This window comes from Lepidochelys kempii, chromosome 10 (assembly GCF_965140285.1).
Source record: "Lepidochelys kempii isolate rLepKem1 chromosome 10, rLepKem1.hap1, whole genome shotgun sequence".
Classification (NCBI taxonomy): domain Eukaryota; kingdom Metazoa; phylum Chordata; order Testudines; family Cheloniidae; genus Lepidochelys; species Lepidochelys kempii.
In genome coordinates this window covers 79,163,255-79,185,894 of record NC_136389.1, presented here as the reverse complement: position 1 = coordinate 79,185,894, position 22,640 = coordinate 79,163,255, and the positions used below count along the sequence as shown (strand labels likewise).

The following is a 22,640-nucleotide window of genomic DNA, read 5'->3' as shown; positions in this document are numbered from 1 at the left end:
TCCTAATCATATCTTTTAGTGAAAAAGAATATTGTTCAAATAAACTGTAAAACAAATATATAGTACTACTTCTGGGTTTAAGTGTTATTTAGAAAATAGGGACCAGATTTCCCCTCTGAGATACCACAGAAGTAAGTGAGGTTAAATGAGTTGAGGGTAGAATTTAAGCCTATCTTTGACTTTTGCTTATTTACAATATTGTGCCAGTCACTATCATATGTAGGCAGTAAATGCAGGAACTCTTTAATTTCCTAAATGCCCCCGGTAGAACTATATTCTTTGGTTTTGCCCTCAGAGGGCTTGTAGATGTATATTATTTCATAGAATCATAGAATATCAGGGTTGTAAGGGACCCCAGAAGGTCATCTAGTCCAACCCCCTGCTCAAAGCAGGACCAATTCCCAGTTAAATCATCCCAGCCAGGGCTTTGTCAAGCTTGACCTTAAAAACCTCTAAGGAAGGAGATTCAACCACCTCCCTAGGTAACGCATTCCAGTGTTTCACCACCCTCTTAGTGAAAAAGTTTTTCCTAATATCCAATCTAAACCTCCCCCACTGCAACTTGAGACCATTACTCCTCGTTCTGTCATCTGCTACCATTGAGAACAGTCTAGAGCCATCCTCTTTGGAACCCCCTTTCAGGTAGTTGAAAGCAGCTATCAAATCCCCCCTCATTCTTCTCTTCTGCAGGCTAAACAATCCCAGCTCCCTCAGCCTCTCCTCATAACTCATGTGTTCCAGGCCCCTAATCATTTTTGTTGCCCTTCGCTGGACTCTCTCCAATTTATCCACATCCTTCTTGAAGTGTGGGGCCCAAAACTGGACACAGTACTCCAGATGAGGCCTCACCAATGTCGAATAGAGGGGAACGATCACGTCCCTCGATCTGCTCGCTATGCCCCTACTTATACATCCCAAAATGCCATTGGCCTTCTTGGCAACAAGGGCACACTGCTGACTCATATCCAGCTTCTCGTCCACTGTCACCCCTAGGTCCTTTTCCGCAGAACTGCTGCCTAGCCATTCGGTCCCTAGTCTGTAGCTGTGCATTGGGTTCTTCCGTCCTAAGTGCAGGACCCTGCACTTATCCTTATTGAACCTCATCAGATTTCTTTTGGCCCAATCCTCCAATTTGTCTAGGTCTTTCTGTATCCTATCCCTCCCCTCCAGCGTATCTACCACTCCTCCCAGTTTAGTATCATCCGCAAATTTGCTGAGAGTGCAATCCACACCATCCTCCAGATCATTTATGAAGATATTGAACAAAACCGGCCCCAGGACCGACCCTTGGGGCACTCCACTTGATACCGGCTGCCAACTAGATATGGAGCCATTGATCACTACCCGTTGAGCCCGACAATCTAGCCAGCTTTCTACCCACCTTGTAGTGCATTCATCCAGCCCATACTTCCTTAACTTGCTGACAAGAATACTGTGGGAGACCGTGTCAAAAGCTTTGCTAAAGTCAAGAAACAATACATCCACTGCTTTCCCTTCATCCACAGAACCAGTAATCTCATCATAGAAGGCGATTAGATTAGTCAGGCATGACCTTCCCTTGGTGAATCCATGCTGGCTGTTCCTGATCACTTTCCTCTCATGCAAGTGCTTCAGGATTGATTCTTTGAGGACCTGCTCCATGATTTTTCCAGGGACTGAGGTGAGGCTGACTGGCCTGTAGTTCCCAGGATCCTCCTTCTTCCCTTTTTTAAAGATTGGCACTACATTAGCCTTTTTCCAGTCATCCGGGACTTCCCCGGTTCGCCACGAGTTTTCAAAGATAATGGCCAATGGCTCTGCAATCACAGCCGCCAATTCCTTCAGCACTCTCGGATGCAACTCGTCCGGCCCCATGGACTTGTGCACGTCCAGCTTTTCTAAATAGTCCCTAACTACCTCTATCTCCACAGAGGGCTGGCCATCTCTTCCCCATTTTGTGATGCCCAGCGCAGCAGTCTGGGAGCTGACCTTGTTGGTGAAAACAGAGGCAAAAAAAGCATTGAGTACATTAGCTTTTTCCACATCCTCTGTCACTAGGTTGCCTCCCTCATTCAGTAAGGGGCCCACACATTCCTTGGCTTTCTTCTTGTTGCCAACATACCTGAAGAAACCCTTCTTGTTACTCTTGACATCTCTGGCTAGCTGCAGCTCCAGGTGCGATTTGGCCCTCCTGATAACATTCCTACATGCCCGAGCAATATTTTTATATGTCTTTTCTCTCACAGACCAATGTTAGTGTCTCTACTGAGAAACGGCTAGTATGCAGAAGATTTCTGTTTTTACAGATTAAGTAAACTAAAAATTAAGAAAAATTAAATTGCCTTTTTAATTGACAGCAGCTATTTAATACTAGAGTTTACAGTTTCAATCATATGCTGTTACTTTTCATGTTAAATGTTTTTATAATGTGGAAAACAGTTCGAGATTGTATCCTTCTATAAATGTCATTTGAATATTGTGTTTTGTTCTGTTTTTTAAGATGATATTTCCTTTCCACTGGCCATGCCCATACATTCCTCTTTGCCCCTTGGCACTGGCAGATGTGTTAAGTGCACCATGTCCATTCATAGTAGGAATTGATTCAAGATACTTTGATCTGTATGATCCCCCACCAGATGTTAGCTGTATTGACCTAGATACCAACACCATTTCTCAGTAAGTATTTATTACTGATGTTCTTGTATGTTCGTGATATTCGTTTTATTTCCTATGGCAAAAACCTGAGAGATTCCATTTGAAGTTTGTTTTTTACCCAATTATGTTTCAATTGTGTAGCAGCATCTTAACACTATTTCTTCTATGATGGATCTGCTTCTCTGGCCAGAAGCAACAGCTCATTGATATTGCTGTCCTATTCAGCAGAAAGGAGGCAGAGTCCTCCTTTACCATCATCACCAGGCATCATCTATCTGTCTGTCTATATATAGCATAAGTAATTAAATTCAAAACTCTGCTCCACCCTAAAAATTTTGGACTGAACACAGACACTGGATTTATGGCTTATTACAACAATCTGTAACCCACTAACCCCTTCTTTTTTCCTATAACTGCAAAGGTCTTAATGGGCCAGTTTGCTGGAATGGTCCCTTAGAATATATGCTAACTACTTATGCTAAACAATCTGTTCCACCTTCCATTTAGCTGTGACTCTTGGAGTACCTTTTCCAGACCTGAAGAAGAGCTCTGAGTTGCTCAAAAGCTTGTCTCTCTCACCAACAGAAGTTGGGCCAATAAAAGATATTACCTCACCCAACTTGTTTCTTCTCTTAATATTTAGCAGGTAGATTGCTGTCAAGTTGAGTGCTCAGTACAAATATTACCAAACTAATCTGCACAGCCCTGCTGTAAGGTCAATGCATATTAGTGCAGTTTTTCAGCTGGCACACTGAGAGAGAGAGTTTAAGTGACTTGCTCAAGATCACATGGTGAGTCAGGGCAAGAGATGGCATTAGGACTCAAAAGTCCCTACCTTGAAATCCCATGTTCTGTTGACTAGTCCGCATTGTCTCTAATATGAAAAAGCTTTGAATGTAGAAAATTCTCTGCAAAATAAAGAAAGCTAAACCAGAAGAATAAAGCTCAAATACAGATCAGAGATTCTATTGTAACTACTCACAACCCATAAGACTATCACTCAGTAGAACAAGGTTGTTTATCTTTATAGTTTCTGTGTGTCTGATAAAAGCTAAGTAGAAGCCATTTATAGTGCCAAGGAGGAGGGCGCAAGGGTTTCCGTTTCCATAAGATATGCCAAAAATAAACATAACTCACTTAATGATTTTTAAGTATTGTGTGTAGCGTTGTGGGATTTTTTTAACATATATTCAGAAGTTATTCAGGAACTGGTTATTTCTAAGGTTTTTTTAAAAGCTTTTGGAATTTGTTATTAGCAGATCTCAAAAATAATCAGAAGCCAGCTGCTGAAGAGATTTAAGTGATAGCAGTGCACTTTTAAAACCATTAGGGAACAGTACTGGGAGCCAAGGGGATGAGTGCAGACAGGGTACATCTGCACAGCAAAGAAAAACTCCGGCTCACAGAGGCTCGGACCATGGGGCTGTTTCATTGCTGTGTAGACTTTTGGGCTGGAGCCCAGGCTCTAGGACCCTGTGTGGTGGGAGGGTCCTAAAACTTGGGCTCCAGCCCGAGTTCAGAAGTTTACAAGCAGTGAAACAACCCTGCATCCCAAGCCCTGTGAGCCCAACTCAGCTGTCATGGGCCAGACATTGTTTTTTCTTTCCTATGTAGACATACCCATAGTGTATTTTTAGCAGGTTACCCAAAGGAAAGACTTGGTAAGTGGATAAAACTGCAAGAATACAGATCAACCATTCCAGTTCTTGGGTAAATAATATTGATTTAATTCTTCCTGTGTTCTTCAAATGAGAATGTTGCTGTTCATTCCATCGTGGTTACATGGTCCACAAAAGAATAGTCAAACAATACATAGACTGGGCTGTTTTTAAGGGGTGAGGGAATGAAGCCTTGCACAGAGAATTTCTAACTATGGGAGGTGATATCAACTACAATAGTCAATTTTTGAAATAATGTAGGCATAATGATTATAGGCTGGACACAAGGCATGAGGTGAACACTCTTTGGTCTGGAGTTTGGTTTTAGACATTTGCAGGCTAAATGGGGCGCAGACAGGCTAGAGAGATAATTTGGATGTTGCAGAAACAAATAGGTCCGTGTATCTTTTTGTGTATAAATTCAGTGTCCACGTATTGTCCACCAGTGAGAACTTTTGCACTGAAAAAATTAAGCCTGGTACACTGCTCTGTGGTAACCCATAAAGATGAGACACTCTATTTGAGCAATATTGTCCTAAGGAGAGAATTTGAATAAAATGATTCAGAGCTGAAACAAACTAATACTAAGTTACTCTAAAATGACCTTTGGAACTATTGTGCACTTAATAAAACTTTATATAATCTAAAAGTATTAAGACACCAAAAATCAGAAGGAAGCAGTATTCTTCAAGATCAGTTAAATATATCTGTAGCTCATAAATTCTAAGAATAATCTTTTTTTATACCAAAAGTCTAATTCAAGTTTATTTTAATATTTTCTGACTGATAGCTTTTCTTGTCAGTATCATTCTCATTATTTTTAACTAAAGAAGCTAGTGAGTTCATTAACCTTTCTTTGTTTTTAGTTTATCATTAATAATTATAGGATGGTTCTCTGTCTAATTCTGTCTAATTTTTGTGTGCAAATTTATGGCCACAATTAAAAAAAAATCTTTGTGAAAAAAGATTGTGTTAAGGCACCTATGCTGATCTCGGAGATTTTGTACAACTCTCTTCTACTCTGCATTTTTGGCAGTCAGTTGAGACTGGACTGTGGTGATCTGTTTTCGTTGTGGGGTTTTTTTCTTTTTTCTTTTTCTGGGGGAAGGAAGGGTTCCATAGAAAGCAGCATTTCTTTCCCACTGCTGTCTTTTTATGTTAATATTTTAAGTTTTCTTTACTTTCATGCTTGTTGATTCAGGTTCTTATTTTCTGCTTCTCATTATTGCTGTCCTCATGCTTCTCCTGGCAATAACTAGTTTCAGATGCATTTTTTTTTTGAGCATGTGAAGTCTGTGGATATCATATGTATAAACTGTTTGGCAAAAAGCAGATGGACAAATGGTTGAGATTTTTGTGATTTTTGTGCCTTCAGTATGGTCTAAAAGACTTGCCACTGCCCTCTGTTGATGGTGAAACTGTGTAACTTTTATATTACTTCAACAACATGTTGTCTGAGATCACATTTACCTCAGCTCTCCAGCAAAGTGGAGTTCACCTCATGTGTTAATTTATCCAGGTCATTGCGTAACTCCAGTCATTGCATAATTCCAGTCATTCCCACCTTCCAAATCTAAGTCACCACAGTTTAGAAAATACCATATTTAGTTGCCATATTTCATAATATTTAAACCAGGGATCGGCAACCTTTCAGCCCGCGCTGCTTCTCGCAGCCCCAATTGGCCTGGAGCGGCAAACCGCAGCCAGTGGAAGCCGCGATCGGCCGAACCTGTTGATGCGTTAGGTAAACAAACTAGCCCGGCCAACCAGGGGGCTTACTCTGGCAGGCCATGTGCCAAAGGTTGCCGATCCCTGGTTTAAACCATTCCTGTTCTGTGCAGAAAAACCAAGTTTAAACTTTATGAAATAGAAAGTTGATAAATACAGAGCACAATAAATAGTATGCAACCTTTTTGCCTCTTTAAACGGCAAAGGTTGTGGCTGCCAATGCGGCATGGCAATGGAGGTTTTTTCGTTAGCTGGTTTTTTGCCATGGTTTTTAGGCTCGGTCCTTGAGCTAGATCGTTTGAAGTAAAATGTTTACGCCCTACTATGTATCATTGGCAGTCTGTACTGCAGTGACCCAGGAGTAAAATAAGAAGAAGATTGAGGTGCACCGGTGAAAATTTTTGGGGAAATATATTTAATCTCTGCCCACACTATGGTTGGCATTAGGTATTGTTACTAATACTCTGTTTTCATGTGCTCTAAATGCATTACTATTTCTGTCTTTTAAAGCATAATTTCTCCCATCACTCTTGGGTTTGGCTGCAGAATCATTATCAGAATGTTTGGGTAACCCGTTGGATGACTATGACCACATCTCCATACAGTAAATTAAATCCCTACTTTTCCCTCCCTTGCTCAAGACCGTTCTTCATATAGTGAATTGCTAATGCACACCCATTTTTATTTTATACATATAGGATTACGTCCTTCTGGAGAAGACCCTGTGTAGAACTATATTTTCCATTTATTATTTTTATTTATTGGTACTATGGACCAGGACCCTATTGAGCTAGTTGCTATACAAACATAGAACAAAAAGATGGTCTCTGAATAGTAATACTTTTCTTCTTCCCTTTTTAGAACTGGAGATAAGAAAACTATTTCATGGAAGATCTTACCAAAGAAACCTTGCAAAAATCTGATGAACACTTTAAATAACTTGTATCAACAACTGGCAGAATGTGAGTGGGGGAAGTATAAAACAAGATTTTCACTAATTGTGGTGCATTGTAGCTAATGTTAACAGATTGGTAGATTTTAGTTACAGTACAGTTTACTGAAGGCATCCTTCGTGATAAATATCACAAAATGTTTTACAAAAAGGAGAAGTTTTGCATAAAATTAAAGATTAGAAATAATCACTGTAATCAAATTAGGCACCTCAGGAATGGACGTTGTCCAAAACTCTGAAATGTCGTAACTCTGAACAAAGCACGGTTTGGGCTCCAGATCCAGCAGCTAACATTGCAGGCCAGGTTTCAGCAGCAGCTGAGCTTCCTACTCAGTGCCTGCTTGAGTTTGCAAGACTATGGGGGGGGGAGAGTAGTGAGAGAGCATGAAAACAGCATGTCCCCCTCCTGGAGGATGGGGGCGGGGGGTAAAAACAGCCCATCCCCTTCCTGGCGGGGGGAAGGGGTAAAAGTGGTACAGCAGACCCCAGTGCCGCTCCTACTCTGGCTGGCTGGCTGGCTCCGGCTGTCTTGGGCCAGCAGCTCCAGTGTCTTACTGTAAGTGGCTGCCCTGTGCATGGGGATGGGGTGGGGTGGGGTGAGGACAGGCAGCCCAGATGTACCTATCTTTAGGATGCAATAGAGGCACAGTACAGAATTTTTTTGGGGGGGGGTGTTTTGGGTCTCTGCTGCTGCCTGATCGGTTATTTCTGGTTTCACATGGTGTCCGGTTGCTGGGTCAGTCCATAACTCTGGTATTTGTATCTTTTTGGTTCTACTGTAACTGCCTTTTAGGGTGGGGGAACATCAATAGAGATGAAGCACTAGGGAAAGGACATCTCTTAAGTGAAGCGTCATGAGGAGGGGGGACAGAAGAGCAAAAAGTAGGCCAAGGCCTATAAAACTCTTGACAGATGGTGCATTACAGACCACCCAATTTTCCTCACGCCTTTATTTGACAGTTGAGGTAGTTTTGGGCACACCAGCTTACTATCCTGATTCTTCATTGTGCCATTCTTGTGCACAGTTTTACTGTGACATTTACATTTTTTTTGTATTCTTGGGGGCAGCTCCAGTCGGAGGGTTATGCCAGGGCTGCTGTCGTGAGGCTGGTAGGGGCGGTGAAACTAGAATAGCTGAAATCCAGTGTACACTGCTGCCACTCTCCTCCCTCAATCTCCTCCCATGCAGCCAGTGCCAAAGGCCATGAGTGGGACTGCATAAAGCTTTGCTGCTGGGGTCTGTGATAGCTATGTTTTGTACATTGAAAACTAACGTTTTTAGAGGACTGACTTGCACAAGCAGGAGATGAGGTTAGAGTAGTAATATGGACCAAATCCATAGTTTTGAAAATCAGGAGGGCAATTTTTAATGGGACTTGTAGACTGTTAGGAAACCAGTTGATGTGATGGAGGTAATATGACCCTGTTCCATAAAGTGAGAGGGAAATCTTAGCAGCATTTTGAAGTTCCTGACAATTAGAACCAGATCCAAATCCCATTAAAGTCAATGGGCGTCTTTCAGTTGACTTTAATGGGCTTTGGATGAGGGCCTTAAAAAGTAGAAGTGTCTGAAAGTCATACAAGACTAAATTGCACTGGCAGAGATAGCAAGTGGTTAAGGCATGGATTAGAATAGGAAGGGGATGGTGTCGGTCCAAAGCGGGCATGTTTAATATGTTGTAGAAGTTAATATACCTTAGCCAAAATCTTTAAAAATGGGCATCTAAAGTTAGGGTGGGAGCTCAGCACTTCTGAAAATCAGGCCACTTACTTTGGGGCCTAAATAGAATATTAGGTTCCTAATTTTATGCATCCATTTTTGACAGTCGTGACCATTGAGGATATCTGAAATTAATAATGTCTTGTATTGTTCAGAACTTACTAAAAACAGCATGCTGTATAACTGGCAGTATGTATTATTTAAGATTAAACTATTATGAAGATCATATAGTTTCCTAATGGCTACATATAACCTTACAGTTGGAAAAGGATTTTCTTAGCAATTTCTAAAATATGTACACAGTCTATATAATATAGAATAAAATGGATTCCCTCTTGAATTGTCACCAAAGTCTAAATTCATATAGTTTCTAGTTTCTAATAGTTTCTAATGGAGGCTATGGCTGCAACCATAATGTGTTGGAACAGTGGAACACAATAATGAAACCATATTTCTGTTCTATGTGGGCACCATTAGCATGTTACCACTCTGTGTGAGTAGGGGAGAGAAAAGCAGAGAAGCCTTGGGAATCAGGGTCCTAATGGCTTTGTATGGACACTAAAGACCTAAAGGCACCTTTCATAAGAGTAGGGATTTGTGCTAGTTTCCTTTACCAAAGTGCCCCCATTTCTCCCTGCCCTCATTGTGCACTGTACTGTGCTGATGATGATTGCCATATGCATTTCATTGGTTTTGTGTGTGTATATATAGTGTCAATAAGCCTCTTGTTGGCACTTTGGGAAAGAAGGCGTTATAAAATATATATGCATTCCATATGTGTGATTAACATATTCTTAAAAACTCATTTATTTTGCCAACTAATTGTATAAATTTCAACAGATTCCATAAACTACCCTTTTTATTAGCATGTCACCAAGCAGTGTCCATACCAATTCTGTCTTTGTTGCCATAGTAACTGTACTGAAAAGGTAAGTGTGTTTGTCTCTCTGCCTCTTGTAAAACCCACAGACTAGTGATTTGTGTGCTGTCATGCTGAATTAATTATCATACTTCACTATTCTATTTAAACCAGATATAGAAAATTATAATATTGGCTGCTTATCTTATTGAGTTTGCTTATCGCCAAATAAGATAAGAAGGAAATGATAGCTTTGGTCAACACTGAGAATTTTTTTGATCTAGGAGAGTGCTTTGACACTATTGTTGTTCACAGTGCAGCAAAGACCAAGAGAAGATGCATTAATGGAATTAGCAATGAATGACTATGATTTTAATTCGGGGAAGAAGTTGCATTTGTTAGATATGGAGATCCAGGAGGCATTTCTTTGTTTCATGGCTTCATTATTAAAAGGTTATAGGTCGTACCTAAGGCCAATAACACAGGCACCTTCTGAGACCGCCACAGATGCAAGTTCCCTCTTTGAACTACAAGGTAAAGGTTCATATTCTTGATTTTTAATCATAAGCTAATAAAATATGCAAAAACTATTTTTCACTGGGGTGATAACGAAGAAGAAGAAACCATTTTCTTGTTACTGTGCTGAATGGAAAAAATCAAAATACCATTTAATGGTAGTGGGCAAAAATGATATGATGCCACTGGCAAAACAGTATTGAAAAGGTAAAATGTGTCTAATTGATAGTATTTGTTAACACAATAATAGAGATGTTTCATAACATTTGCTAGTTTTTAAAGATAACTTTTTGTATAACTTCTGTAACTATTATCCTATTTGTTAGCAAAATATGTGCTGTTTCCTTCGCTTCAAAGTGTTCTTACATGCATATACTTTGTTTTAAGGGTTCTTAAAAAGTCGAGATCGGTCGCATCAAAAATTCTACACATCAATGACTAAAACTCAAATGTTTATTCGCTTCATTGAAGAATGTTCCTTTGTTAGTGATAAGGATGCAAGCCTTGCATTTTTTGATGATTGTGTAAATAAAGTAAGTGTGTTTTTAGTACGTTTGTAGTACTTGATTTATCTTTTTCTGTTGCTCACTTCCACAGGTACTGTAGATAGTGTAATATGTTTGTTATATACTTGTAATAAGCTTGATATAGCTTCATTATAAATTATTTCTATTTCTGCTTTTTCTTTCCTGTTTCACTTCTGTTTTCTGGTGCCTTAGTGTAACTGTTACTCTAGAGTCACTTTCTACCGATGTTGAAGTGCAAATTCTGGTAAAGTGAATAGCTAGGTAGCCCAAGTATTCAAATATGCATCCGCAATGCACAGTGCACGCATGCAGGTTGTGATTTGTACATCCACGTACATAGACATTTTGATCCATATTAGGAAATATGATATTCCTTATCATTTGAGTTGTAGTTCTTCCTACAGTTCACCAGGACAATACCACATTCCTTAAATAGCAGTTCAGTTTTCATAGGATGTGTGATGTTTTATGTAATTGTTTGGAACTGAATATGAGCATCATAAGAAACTGAATAGTATCAATTAATTACTTTTTATGCTTTCTATATAGTAAACATAAGATCCACTTGATCTTTGCTAACATTGGGTTGATTTCTTTTAATCAATTCTACCTCAGCACTTGCAGCTTTTCTAATTTATTAATTTTAAAAAGTTGTTTTAGTATAGACCCTCTGATGTATAATGAGCAAATATTTATATGTATCGTTACTCTTTACACTCCTAGGCAACAACAATTATATATGTTTCCCATAAAACATAGGCCTCCTTCCTCTTGTAGCTGTTTTAAATCTAATTCTTTTATGAATATTCTACTTTTACCTGTGGATATTTCCGAACAGACTTGCTATCAAATGTCTTGGGTATCTTGCATGGAATTCTTCAGCTAGCACAATACATTATTATATATTTTGAAAAATCTTTATCAAGTTTTCTTATGACATTTTTGTGGGTAACATTAATTTAGCATCATGGCTTCATACTGCATTTAATGGAATACTCTCTGCTGCTCTCGTTTCTTTACTGCCAGGCAGTTCCCATATCTGTAACACACACAGAAGAGGAAAGATAATTCTGTCAAGGGCATGTGGGAGTACTCCAGGATTATGAGTGGTGTCTTTCAGCAGTAACTAAGAACTTGTCTACACAGAAGCACTCAGGAAAAAGATAATCCAAATCAACTCAAATTATTAATTTAAAGTGGATTAGTTAAACCGCATTAAGCCCCTACGTGAACATTCTTATTCAGAATTAAAGTAGCCTTAATTCAGTTTAATCATAATTCATTTCCAAAGTGAATTAAACTAAACGGAATTAAGGCCACTTTACGTCTGAGTAAGAGTGTCCACCTAGATATTTAATGTGGTTTAACCAATCCACTTGAAATTCACACCTTTAATTAGATTGATTTTTCTGAGTTCCCCATGTAGACAAGCCCTAACGTTCGCTTTTTGCCAAGGTCTGAATGCTTTGCTGGATTCGGCTCATAGGGGCAGGTCATTTTACAGCCAGAATGCTGCGCTTCCCATGTCAAAGTAGGTTTGTTTGTGCATCATTTGCAGAAGTAAATTTGTTTAGCCTAAGTACCACCCAGACTTTAAGCCCAATTTCTGTTTTAGTGCATACGGTTGATAGTGCCCAAAATAATGCACATGCACTCAATTGCCATGTTATGGCTTTGGTACAGGCAAACCACTTATGTATGCACTTTTACTGATGAAGTTAGTTCCATGTGCAAAAGTGAGTACACAAAATTGGCTTGATCTTGACTGAAAAGTCTACCTCCTATTTTCTGCATTATGCTAGAAGTGTGTGTATCTGTTTAGGAAGGATTAAATTGCAACCCACAATTTTTAATATTATTTGGCCGTATTCTACTGTAACAAAAAGTTCCTATTAATACTGTTGGAAATATAAGATCTGTTTGTTGTCTTGCTAGGTACCTGGAACATTCTGTTCTGGGACATTGATGTATAAGCAATGCGTGCTGTTGTCTAGGATTTCCTGTAAAGTAGGTCACCTGCTGTTTGTTCCACAGGAATTAATGTTGAAGATTATTAGAATAGTTACTTGTTAGGGGGCAAAGTAAAGGAAAGTCTGACTGAAGAGTCCGTACTTTGGAAAAAAAAAATATCTGAGAACAGATCTGACTTATTGTGCAGAAAGATTTGATTGGTATTTTATAAAGTGTTGTAATTTTGCACAATTCTCCTTATCTGCTTTTCCAGCCTTAGGTCGGTTTTCATAGTTATCCAAAAACAAATTAATAAAAGAAAGCATAATTGTATATGTTCGTAGACCATGAATTGATTTAATTAAACATTCAAGATATCTTCACAATTTAACAGAAAAAATCTTGAACTGGCTTCCTAGTGAAGCATGTGACCCATGTTAAACTTTTTTAAAAAGGAAAATTGCAGACAGACAAGAATGTACTCTAGTGGCTAACACTGCTGAGCAGCATTCAGATATAATTGCAGTGCAGACTAATTGTGTCTCTTAATGTTAAATAGGGCTTTTATTCAAAATGAGTTTATTATACAAATGCCAAGTTCACTCTGTTACATTTCATTTTATTTTATTGAATGGTTTCAGTGTGAGCACAAATCAGTGTCTTAGCTAAAATTATTATTTGTTCTGGGAGTTCAAGCAATACTCTGAAGGAGTAACTCTTCTGTTGATGCTGCCACTATACAGTCAGCAAATAGTTTATGCAGGTCTTAAGACAAAGCAAGAGGTTCTACTTTTAGAAAAGAAGAAAATGGCAGTGTGTTTGAGTATAAGGCTGAGAGCCTGGAACTCATTTATTCCTGTCCTGGTTCTTTCTCCACTTCATTCTGTGGGAAACCTGTCTACAGTATGTCTGTTTCCAGTCTCTAAAATGGGGATAATACTTACTGTCTCACCAGAATGTTGTGAGAATAAAAGTCTTATACAATGCTTTTATAATAATCCTTGCATTGTGCTTTTTGTCTAAGAATCTCCATGAACTTTACAAAAGTGGGCAGCTACTCCTAAAGATAGGGAAACTGAGGCACATAAAGACTGTATTACGCACCTAGGATTTGCTGATCTCCATGGAGTAATTTCCCCCAGCCAGATTTTTCTCAATAGGATGAATAGATCCTCACAAAGGGATTTCTTCAACATCAGAGCAATAGTAAGGTCCTTTCACACTGTATTCCTTGGCCCCTGTACCCCTGACATTGTTTTTGGGTTTATGATATAAGGCTTACTACAATTAAAAATGCAAGAACTATACTATAGGAAAATCAACAGTTAGCTGGGTCATTCTCCTCCTTCCCCTCCGATAACCAGATATTTATATTGGCCATCTGTCCATGACTGGAACAGTACAGAGGTGTCTGTGTGGTTGTCTTTGAACACAACTGAATGATGAGGTTGCCTACCACCATCTTGTTCATCTTTAAGATAACCAATTTTATGGTATGTACAACTGGAGCCAGTATGATGGCCCTGTTCCAAAGCCCCACCATGGGAGCATCTCAAGCCAAGGCGTAGTCTCTTGTTCACCTCAATTTCCCTTACACAGAAGTAGTTCTTTATTGATTATCTATTTTGTATAATAAAAGGATATTGCTACTTAACTTGCGGTATTGCGGAAATTATGAATTCCACAATATTAGGCTTCCACTGTAGTTTTGACAGCGGGAGCCCCACCGTGTGAAGGGTTGACAGTGGGAGTCCCAGGCAGCCAACAGCAGAAGCCCCCACTCTCAGCCCCAGGCAGCCAACTGCAGAAAATCACAGAAAAGTAATAATGAACTTTATTACCACAAATAATAAGGTCCATTATTATTTTTCTGCAATTTTCCATGGCTTGTCCACAACTCGGCTACAATTTTTTACTATTAGCTTGCAATTCAAGTAAGGCCTTAGACATTGCTAAATTTTTTCACAAGATCTCATTTTTCCTGAAATAATTCAGAAATACTTCAATCCATATAAACTTCTGAGTTTAACATACTTTATTGCTGCAACCAAAAATAAAAACTTGTTTCTTTAAATCTTTAGAAATATTTAAATTATCAAGTAAAGTTTAATTTATTTCGTCTTTTTAAAGAGACATATGTTTGCTGTTCAGATGATTAAATAGCTAATCCTCTCAATTTCTCTCATGCAGTAAAATGCATAATTAAGAGCATCTCTGTGTACCAAAAAAGCTGTGTTTATCAAATTTTAAATGTGTTTTTCAAGGATCCTTTCAAAACTATATTATGTATGTATCTCTTACACAGTAAAGAGAGAAACTATGAAGTTATTTTAATTTTATGTTGCTGGAGGAATCAGCTTTTTCTGTACCTGAATCTACAGTTGCTAAACTTCCAGGAATCAAGTGTCAATCTGTAGGTTTCGTAGCTCAAGTTCAGCAAAGTATTTTTCTATAGAAAAAATGCCTTTTGCTAAGCTTTTAAAAAACAGGCATTGTAGTCAGTGACAGTTTAGTACAAATAAAGCCCGGGTTCAGAGGGTATCATTTTCCTAGTGTTTGTATATTTAGAATGGTAGAAGGTGTTTTGACTTACAGGATGCATGGACAAATTGTTTCAGTGATCTCCAGTTGAAATCCAGCTCAGGCTAGTAATTGACATCCTATGTGAAGTGACTCAGTAGTTGTTTCATTGGTATTATGGTGTTGACCACAATATATAGGAAGACCAAGACCATACCAAATTGTAAATTCATCAGAATAGTGTCTGAGTCCAGTTTCTAGGGGACATATTACCTGTACAGTCTCCATTGCTAGTGACTCATTAGCTTCTTTGCAGAGGATAGACTGCCTACTCATCCCTTGGAGAGGTCCCTCGAGGTCAGGCATGCAGCAGCTTAGGGAAGCCTATACTACTGCTGCTCATGGTATGCTTGTGTGCATAAACAGAAGACTTCAGTCTGTAGGCCCTTCAGTTTGGCACTTTTGACCGGCACTAAATTTTTGGTTTTAAATGTACTTTTAAAATATAACGATTATAATTAGTGTGAATCTTCCTGAATTTTAGTGCAGTTTTTATTTATTTAAAATCTATATAAGCATAGTGCCATTAGCTGCAGATACATATTTACACTTGAGATTCCTTTTTTAGGGGAGTTAATGGAGAAAAACATTTGCACTTTGTTTCAGCCAGGTACAGCTCACTCTATATTTGCTGGCTATGATGTAGAAGATGTGTCTGTAGCAAGTTATATCAGAAACAATCAGAGAACATGTCCAAATATTCTGAAATTTCTACAGATAACTCTGAATCTGAATTACATAATGTGCCCTTGCAGTTTCTGATACTATGATGCTTAAAGTGGACTTGAAGACCATGCCGTTTACTCTTCCAAAAGAGAGCAAGAGCACATTTTTAGATCATTGTGATGAATGTGAAGTAGGTGCCATGGTATCTGAGTTGAACACAGCCGCTGCAAAAATTGAGCATTTTCGATGCCCTAGGAAGGAGGCAAACTTCCCCTGATGTCAGTTCATTGATGTTGGAGAGGTGCATCACATTACCAGCAGAAAAAAACGTTGCAGGGACAAAAAGCCAGAAGTGATGTTGGATCCAACAGGATAATTAATTTTTACAAAAGAGAGCGTGGCAGAGGTGTGGTTCATCTGACCAGTGGGCATTTCTTGCAAGAGAGCTTGCCATCCAAACACAGTAAAAGTGCAGTTCCCTTCTGTGTCTGTGATAGGTAGAGCCCTACCAAATTCACAGCCCTGAAAAACACGTGAAATCTGGTCTCTTGTGTAATTTTACCCTATATTGTACATATTTCATCGGGAAGACCAGTGTTTCTCAAACTGGGGGTCATGTCCCAAAATGGGGTTTCCAGGGGGTTGCAAGGTTATTGTAGGGGGAGGGTCACAGAATTGCCACCCTTACTTCTGTGCTGCCTTCAGAGCTGGGTGGCCAGAGAATGGCAGCTGTGGGCCAGGCGCCCAGCTCTGAAGGCAGCACCCCACCAGCAACACAGAGTAAAGGTGGCGATACTGTACCATGCCACCCTTACTTCTGTGCTGCTGCCTTGAGAGCTGGGTGGCTGGAGAATGGCAGCTGCTGGCTGAGGACCTAGCTCTGAAGGCAGAAGCACAGAAGTAAGGGTGCCAATACTATGACATACCTATAATAACCTTGCAACCCCCCCTCCCGCCCCATTTTGGGTCAGGACCCCTACAGTTAACAAGACCCTGAAATTCAGATTTAAATACCTGAAATCATGAAATTTACAATTTTTAAAATTCTATGAACATGAAATTGACCAAAATGGACCTTGAATTTGGTAGGGCACTAGTGATAGGATTGAGAGACTTAGTAAGTGTCACAATGTGCATAGGTTGCTGGTGTTATGCCCTCAAAGTGCAGTCAGACTCATTTCAGATGAGTTGTTGGTGCTTTTATCCACAATGACAGGTTTCAGAGGAACAGCCGTGTTAGTCTGTATTCGCAAAAAGAAAAGGAGTACTTGTGGCACCTTAGAGACTAACCAATTTATTTGAGCATGAGCTTTCGTGAGCTACAGCTCACTTCATCAGATGTTTACCGTGGAAACTGCAGCAGACTTTATATACACACAGAAATCATGAAACAATACCTCCTCCCACCCCACTGTCCTGCTGGTAATAGCTTATCTAAAGTGATCAACAGGTGGGCCATTTCCAGCACAAATCCAGGTTTTCTCACCCTCCACCCCCCCACACAAATTCACTCTCCTGCTGGTGCTAGCCCATCCAAAGTGACAACTCTTTACATAATCAAGTCGGGCTATTTCCTGCAATCTATGCAGGAAATAGCCCGACTTGATTATGTAAAGAGTTGTCACTTTGGATGGGCTAGCACCAGCAGGAGAGTGAATTTGTGTGGGGGGGTGGAGGGTGAGAAAACCTGGATTTGTGCTGGAAATGGCCCACCTGTTGATCACTTTAGATAAGCTATTACCAGCAGGACAGTGGGGTGGGAGGAGGTATTGTTTCATGATTTCTGTGTGTATATAAAGTCTGCTGCAGTTTCCACGGTAAACATCTGATGAAGTGAGCTGTAGCTCACGAAAGCTCATGCTCAAATAAATTGGTTAGTCTCTAAGGTGCCACAAGTACTCCTTTTCTTTTTATCCACAATGTATTTCTTCCAGTTTTCCTTTCAACATTCTTTGGTGTATTTTGTATAAACGTGACGCACTTGGCCATTATGATCCTCACTGCAAACTACGAATTTCAGAAGGGCTGCTGAGCATCTGTAACTCCCATTGACCTTATTGGGAGTTGGGGATACTGAGTGCATCTGAAAATCAGGCCATAGTGACTTCATGAAGCTTTCGTCTCTCCCTGAAGTGGGTAGATTTACCATCCTTCTTGTGCTGTGCTCATAGAGAAATGCTTGCTTAAAGGAAAAGAATATATCCTCCTACAGATCTGTTATGTGTAATAAGCTTATTAAAAGCAGCTGAAAGCTTACACAGTCGGAGGCTAAGTTTAGGTATGTGCTCAATAACTGTCTTTCAAGGAGAAAAGGCTGAGGGTAAAAATCCAGTACTGTACATTGTCTTACAGCCAAGGGAGCCTGCCATATACTTGACATACGTGATGAAGGCATGTGGCATGACTTTAATTTCAAGTCCAGTCCCCTGCTCGTTCTTATCACAGTAGTTGGTTTCACAGCCACACGGTCATTCATGGAATTTAAGTGTTGGTGTGGGCTAATAAAATGTGTCCCATGTGAGAAATAGTAATTGAGTAGGTTGTTTTGAGAACCATCTGAAATTCTACAGTTTCCAGCACAACTGCTGCTGATGCACACAAATGATTCAAACTATAATGCTAAGAAGATCTGTTGGTATGTGGTAAAAATTCTCTTCTTTTGTTCTTCTTCTCTTCTCTCCAGTGAAACAATCACACTTTGTTTCTGTGGCTCAAGGAATGGAAAGAGAAGCTTTTGGTAATATTGCTAGGCAGCCTCTACTTCCTTTTGGTTCTTGAGGAAAACAGTAATTTTTGTTTTGCCTAATTGAATGTTACAACTGAGCCCAATTCTTCCTATCTAACAGGGAGCAGAAAGTTTGAGCAGCATCCGTTACTTTGGATAGGTCAGATGCCTTAAATCTGGCATTTCTTTAAATATGTGAACACTAAGCAGACAGAAAGGTTTGCTAGTTTATATCAATTACCAAAGTTAATTACTATGTAAGGAACTGAAATTGCTGTGCAGAGCTGTGTGATCTCACTAAATTACACCATTTGGATCAGGCTTCTGTTACTAGTCCAGTCAGCGATCAAGTTGGAATAGAAGAATAGTTGTAAATATTCATATTGGAAAATTAAGTTGAAGCAATTTCTTCTGTTTGCACACAAGTTTAGAGTGGCTTACCTCTGAAAGGTGGTGGTCCTCACAAAAACAACTCCTCTGGACAGTTAAAGGGATCCACGAGGAAACAAAATGGCTATGAGCTTATTATATGAATGAAAAACAAATTTGTCACTAAACAGATAAATGTTCTGAGATAGATATCTCAAAGCTGACCATCAGGTCGGTCTTGAAGTGCTAAAAATAGTTACAAATAAAGCATCCAAGTGTCAAAAGGTGTTTTCTTAGCAGCATTCCTTCCCTGTTTTGGGGGCTGTCATATAAATTCAGACTAGAAAAAGGCTTTAGCAAAAAGGCACATCAACTTTACATAGCTAGTCCTCATTTAACCTCCCCCCAACAACTGTGCCTCTTAATCATCACCTTGCCAGGAGTTCCTAGCTCCCAAATACAATCCTTCGATGCCAACATTGCATAGTGTTTGCCTGTGCTGTGCAGTAGACTTAATGTTAATTTCCTGTAACCAAATATAACTTTAACACACACTTTTCTTGTAATTAAATTTCTGCAGATGGATATGGACAAGAGTGGTGAAACACGGCTAATAGAGTTGGATGAGTCCTACAAGAGTGAACACACAGTTTTCATAACACCACCTGAGATCCCTCACCTACCTAATGGCGAAGAGCACCCTTTGCAGTACAGGTACTCAAGGGAGCAGCATAAAATAATTGCCAGCAACAACAAAAAAGTGCCCTGTTGCCTTTCTGCAGCTAATTTATAGAGCTGTATTGTGATACCTATAGAATACAACTTTCCAGTCCCACAATTTTTCATTCTGTAAAAAAGCTTACATGTGAAAAGCCTGCTGTGCCAGCTGAACTGAAGCTTTAATGACTTTCATTTGTGTGGACATCAAATTACTTTATTCAGTATTTTAATCTTAATCTGTTAATATTGATATCTAAATTTTAAAATTGAACATTCAGGGTCACAGTCTGCAATTTACAGAAAACCTCTTGTAAAATACTCACTGTCTGTCAGCTCCCTTTGATTTCAGTACAAGCTGAGGATGCTTATTTCTTTGCAGGGGCTACTGTATGTCTCAGAATCAGGCCCTTGGGTGAAAACTGAGGTTATTAATTTAGTAATTACATGTCAAATTAGATTATTTCTATTGGGATCTTTGTTACATTGCTAAATTAAAATGGACTTTTAGTAATCTAATTTTATCTTTCAGATGGGTTTGTAGTACGTATATTGATTTTTATGGATCTCTGTGTTCTGCTTTGTTCATTAGAGACTAAATCAGCACATAAGTTTCTTCTACTAAGTACAGTCAATACTAATACATTTGACTTGTGCTAATTTATTGGAATACTAATAAAGAAAAACTGTTACTTAAGACTCAAAATTGGTTACGTAAGTGGATGCAACAAGTTGAGAGCTTGTGTGTTTATGCAAGTTATCCAGAACTTTCAGTAAAAAAAACTTTGTTCCTTTTACCTGAGGAAAGTATGACTGACATTCTTAGACCTTATGTTCACTTCTGATTGAAACTGTCTTATAAAGGTTAGATTATGGCATTCTTTTCTTTTATAGCTATAGTGGATTTCCTGTGCTGAAACTAGATTTGTTTGACCCACCTGAGGGGTTCCTGACTACACCAAATAACAAATTGTCTTCAAAAGCCAGTAGTCCCAACAGCCCATCCCCAATGTTCAGGAGAACAAAACAGGTACTTTGAAATATTTCAATTACTAGAGAAGTTTTAAATTTTTTAAGGGCCTTCTGCTTCCACGCTTAGCCATCAATACCCTTGGTTACCATGGTTGTAGATGCAACTAAAAATAATTTTCGTCACCAAGAAACTTAACTTGGGCAAGATTGATTCTTCTTCAACTGTTTGTGCACATATATCTGAGGTCGGCAATCTTTCAGAAGTGGTGTGCCGAGTCTTCATTTATTCACTCTAATTTAAGGTTTTGCGTGCCAGTAATACATTTTAACGTTTTTAGAAGGTCTCTTTCTATAAGTCTATAATATATAACTAAACTATTGTTGTATGTAAAGTAAATAAGGTTTTTAAAATATGAAGAAGCTTCATTTAAAATGCAGAGCCCCCCGGACCGGTGGCCAGGACCCGGGCAGCGTGTGTGCCACTGACAATCCGCTTGCGTGCCACCTTTGGCACGCATGCCATAGGTTGCCTACCCCTGACATATATTCTGTTGTAGTGTGAGTTTGGATTCTATTGGCCAGCCATATCCACTGAGAGCCCTGAGTGTCCCTATGCTCCCGATTCTTGAAAGGATGAGTCCCACACTGAAAAGTAAAGAGGATTTCAGCCATCCTGGAGACATGGCACTAGTATAGGAATCCCATATTTCCTTTTTTCCCCACTATTTATTACCAGTTGTAGCTCATAATTTTCTGTAGAGACCGCTAGACTTGGAGTTGTTATCTCTAAACAAGTCTCTTTTTTTCTACTTAAGGGCGCAAGGAGCTTTCTCACCTTCCTCTCCCATAGTTATTTAAGAAGTGGACATTTTTTCTGCTTTCTGTCTTGTGCCACCTGTGTCATCAAATCGGATGACCAAGCAAACTTTTACACTCTCCTTTTAGGGCAATCTCCATTCTATTAGTATTCATTATTTAGATTGCTATAGCACCTACAGATGGGTAAATGAGTTCCAAACACACAGGAAGATACAGTTCCTCTCCCAAAGAGTGTACCGTCTACAAATACACAAACTTAAATGGGAGGTTGGGGGAAAGAATTACAAGCAAAGTGATGAGTGGTAACAGGTACGCATTTTTTTTTATTACATGTGCATGTTCAGACTCACTAAATTCCCCTCCCTTTTTCTCTCTGCCCTGCTTATCTTCCCCTTATTACAATTCTAGTGATTTTACACACCCCTTTCTCCCACCTGTAAATCTCTTCCCTCCACATAAAGGTGCAGTCCAGTGATCAGATAAATAACTGAGATAACTAGACGAATGTCAGCTAATTTCTTCTAGGCCTGATAGAAGTGGGCCTTCAGGAGGGATTTCCACTGAGAGGGTGGCAGTCTCAAGGACCAGCTCAGGAAGAGTGCGGTCAGTTTGTGGGAGATGAGGTTGTAGAGTTTCTCTTGGCGTTGTTTGGGGAAGGATTTGGTGATATCCTTAAATTCCTGGGCGGACTGGGCTGTGTTCCTTATAGTAGGTAGTGACCATTTTCACAGCTTTATTGAAGTACCTTATTTCTTCTTCCCTCCCCACCTATTGCTATAGATGGCTCAACATTGCTTCTCTGGGCTTGTTCGCAAACATCTGAAAAAGAAATGTCCAGGCCTTTTCAAATCGTAATACAAGTTTTTAAAAACAGATTTTCTCTAGTAGGTTTTACAGTCTGACAGTATTGATACAGCACCTAATGTTTCTTGCTTTACAAATTACTGATGAGCACTAAATTGGATGTACATGGGCATGCACACATTGTACTTAATTTAATTAATGAAAATTTCTTTTGAGTATTTGGTCATGTAATCAGCTTTTGCTTAATGAGTGAGCACTTGCAGTCGTTACTGCTACAGAGCTTGCTTGATCACTATTCAGTTCACTATGTCTTGATTTTTATGATCTGTCGTGCTCCTGACTTAAACAAGTTTCAGAGTAACAGCCGTGTTAGTCTGTATTCGCAAAAAGAAAAGGAGGACTTGTGGCACCTTAGAGACTAACCAATTTATTAGAGCATAAGCT

General features: G+C 39.3%; 1 protein-coding gene across 10 annotated transcripts in view; it reads left to right on the top strand.

The window, feature by feature from the left end:
* DENND4A (DENN domain containing 4A) overlaps positions 1 to 22,640 on the top strand; it is a 114,630-nt gene that overhangs the window by 60,341 nt on the left and 31,649 nt on the right. For all 10 annotated transcript variants that reach the window (XM_073304348.1, XM_073304344.1, XM_073304354.1 and 7 more), the window contains 6 exons: positions 2,480 to 2,655; positions 6,882 to 6,982; positions 9,867 to 10,085; positions 10,455 to 10,600; positions 19,465 to 19,598; positions 20,496 to 20,631. In XM_073304348.1, the coding sequence (XP_073160449.1) occupies positions 2,480 to 2,655; positions 6,882 to 6,982; positions 9,867 to 10,085; positions 10,455 to 10,600; positions 19,465 to 19,598; positions 20,496 to 20,631 (912 nt within the window). The remainder of the gene's footprint in view (positions 1 to 2,479; positions 2,656 to 6,881; positions 6,983 to 9,866; positions 10,086 to 10,454; positions 10,601 to 19,464; positions 19,599 to 20,495; positions 20,632 to 22,640) is intronic.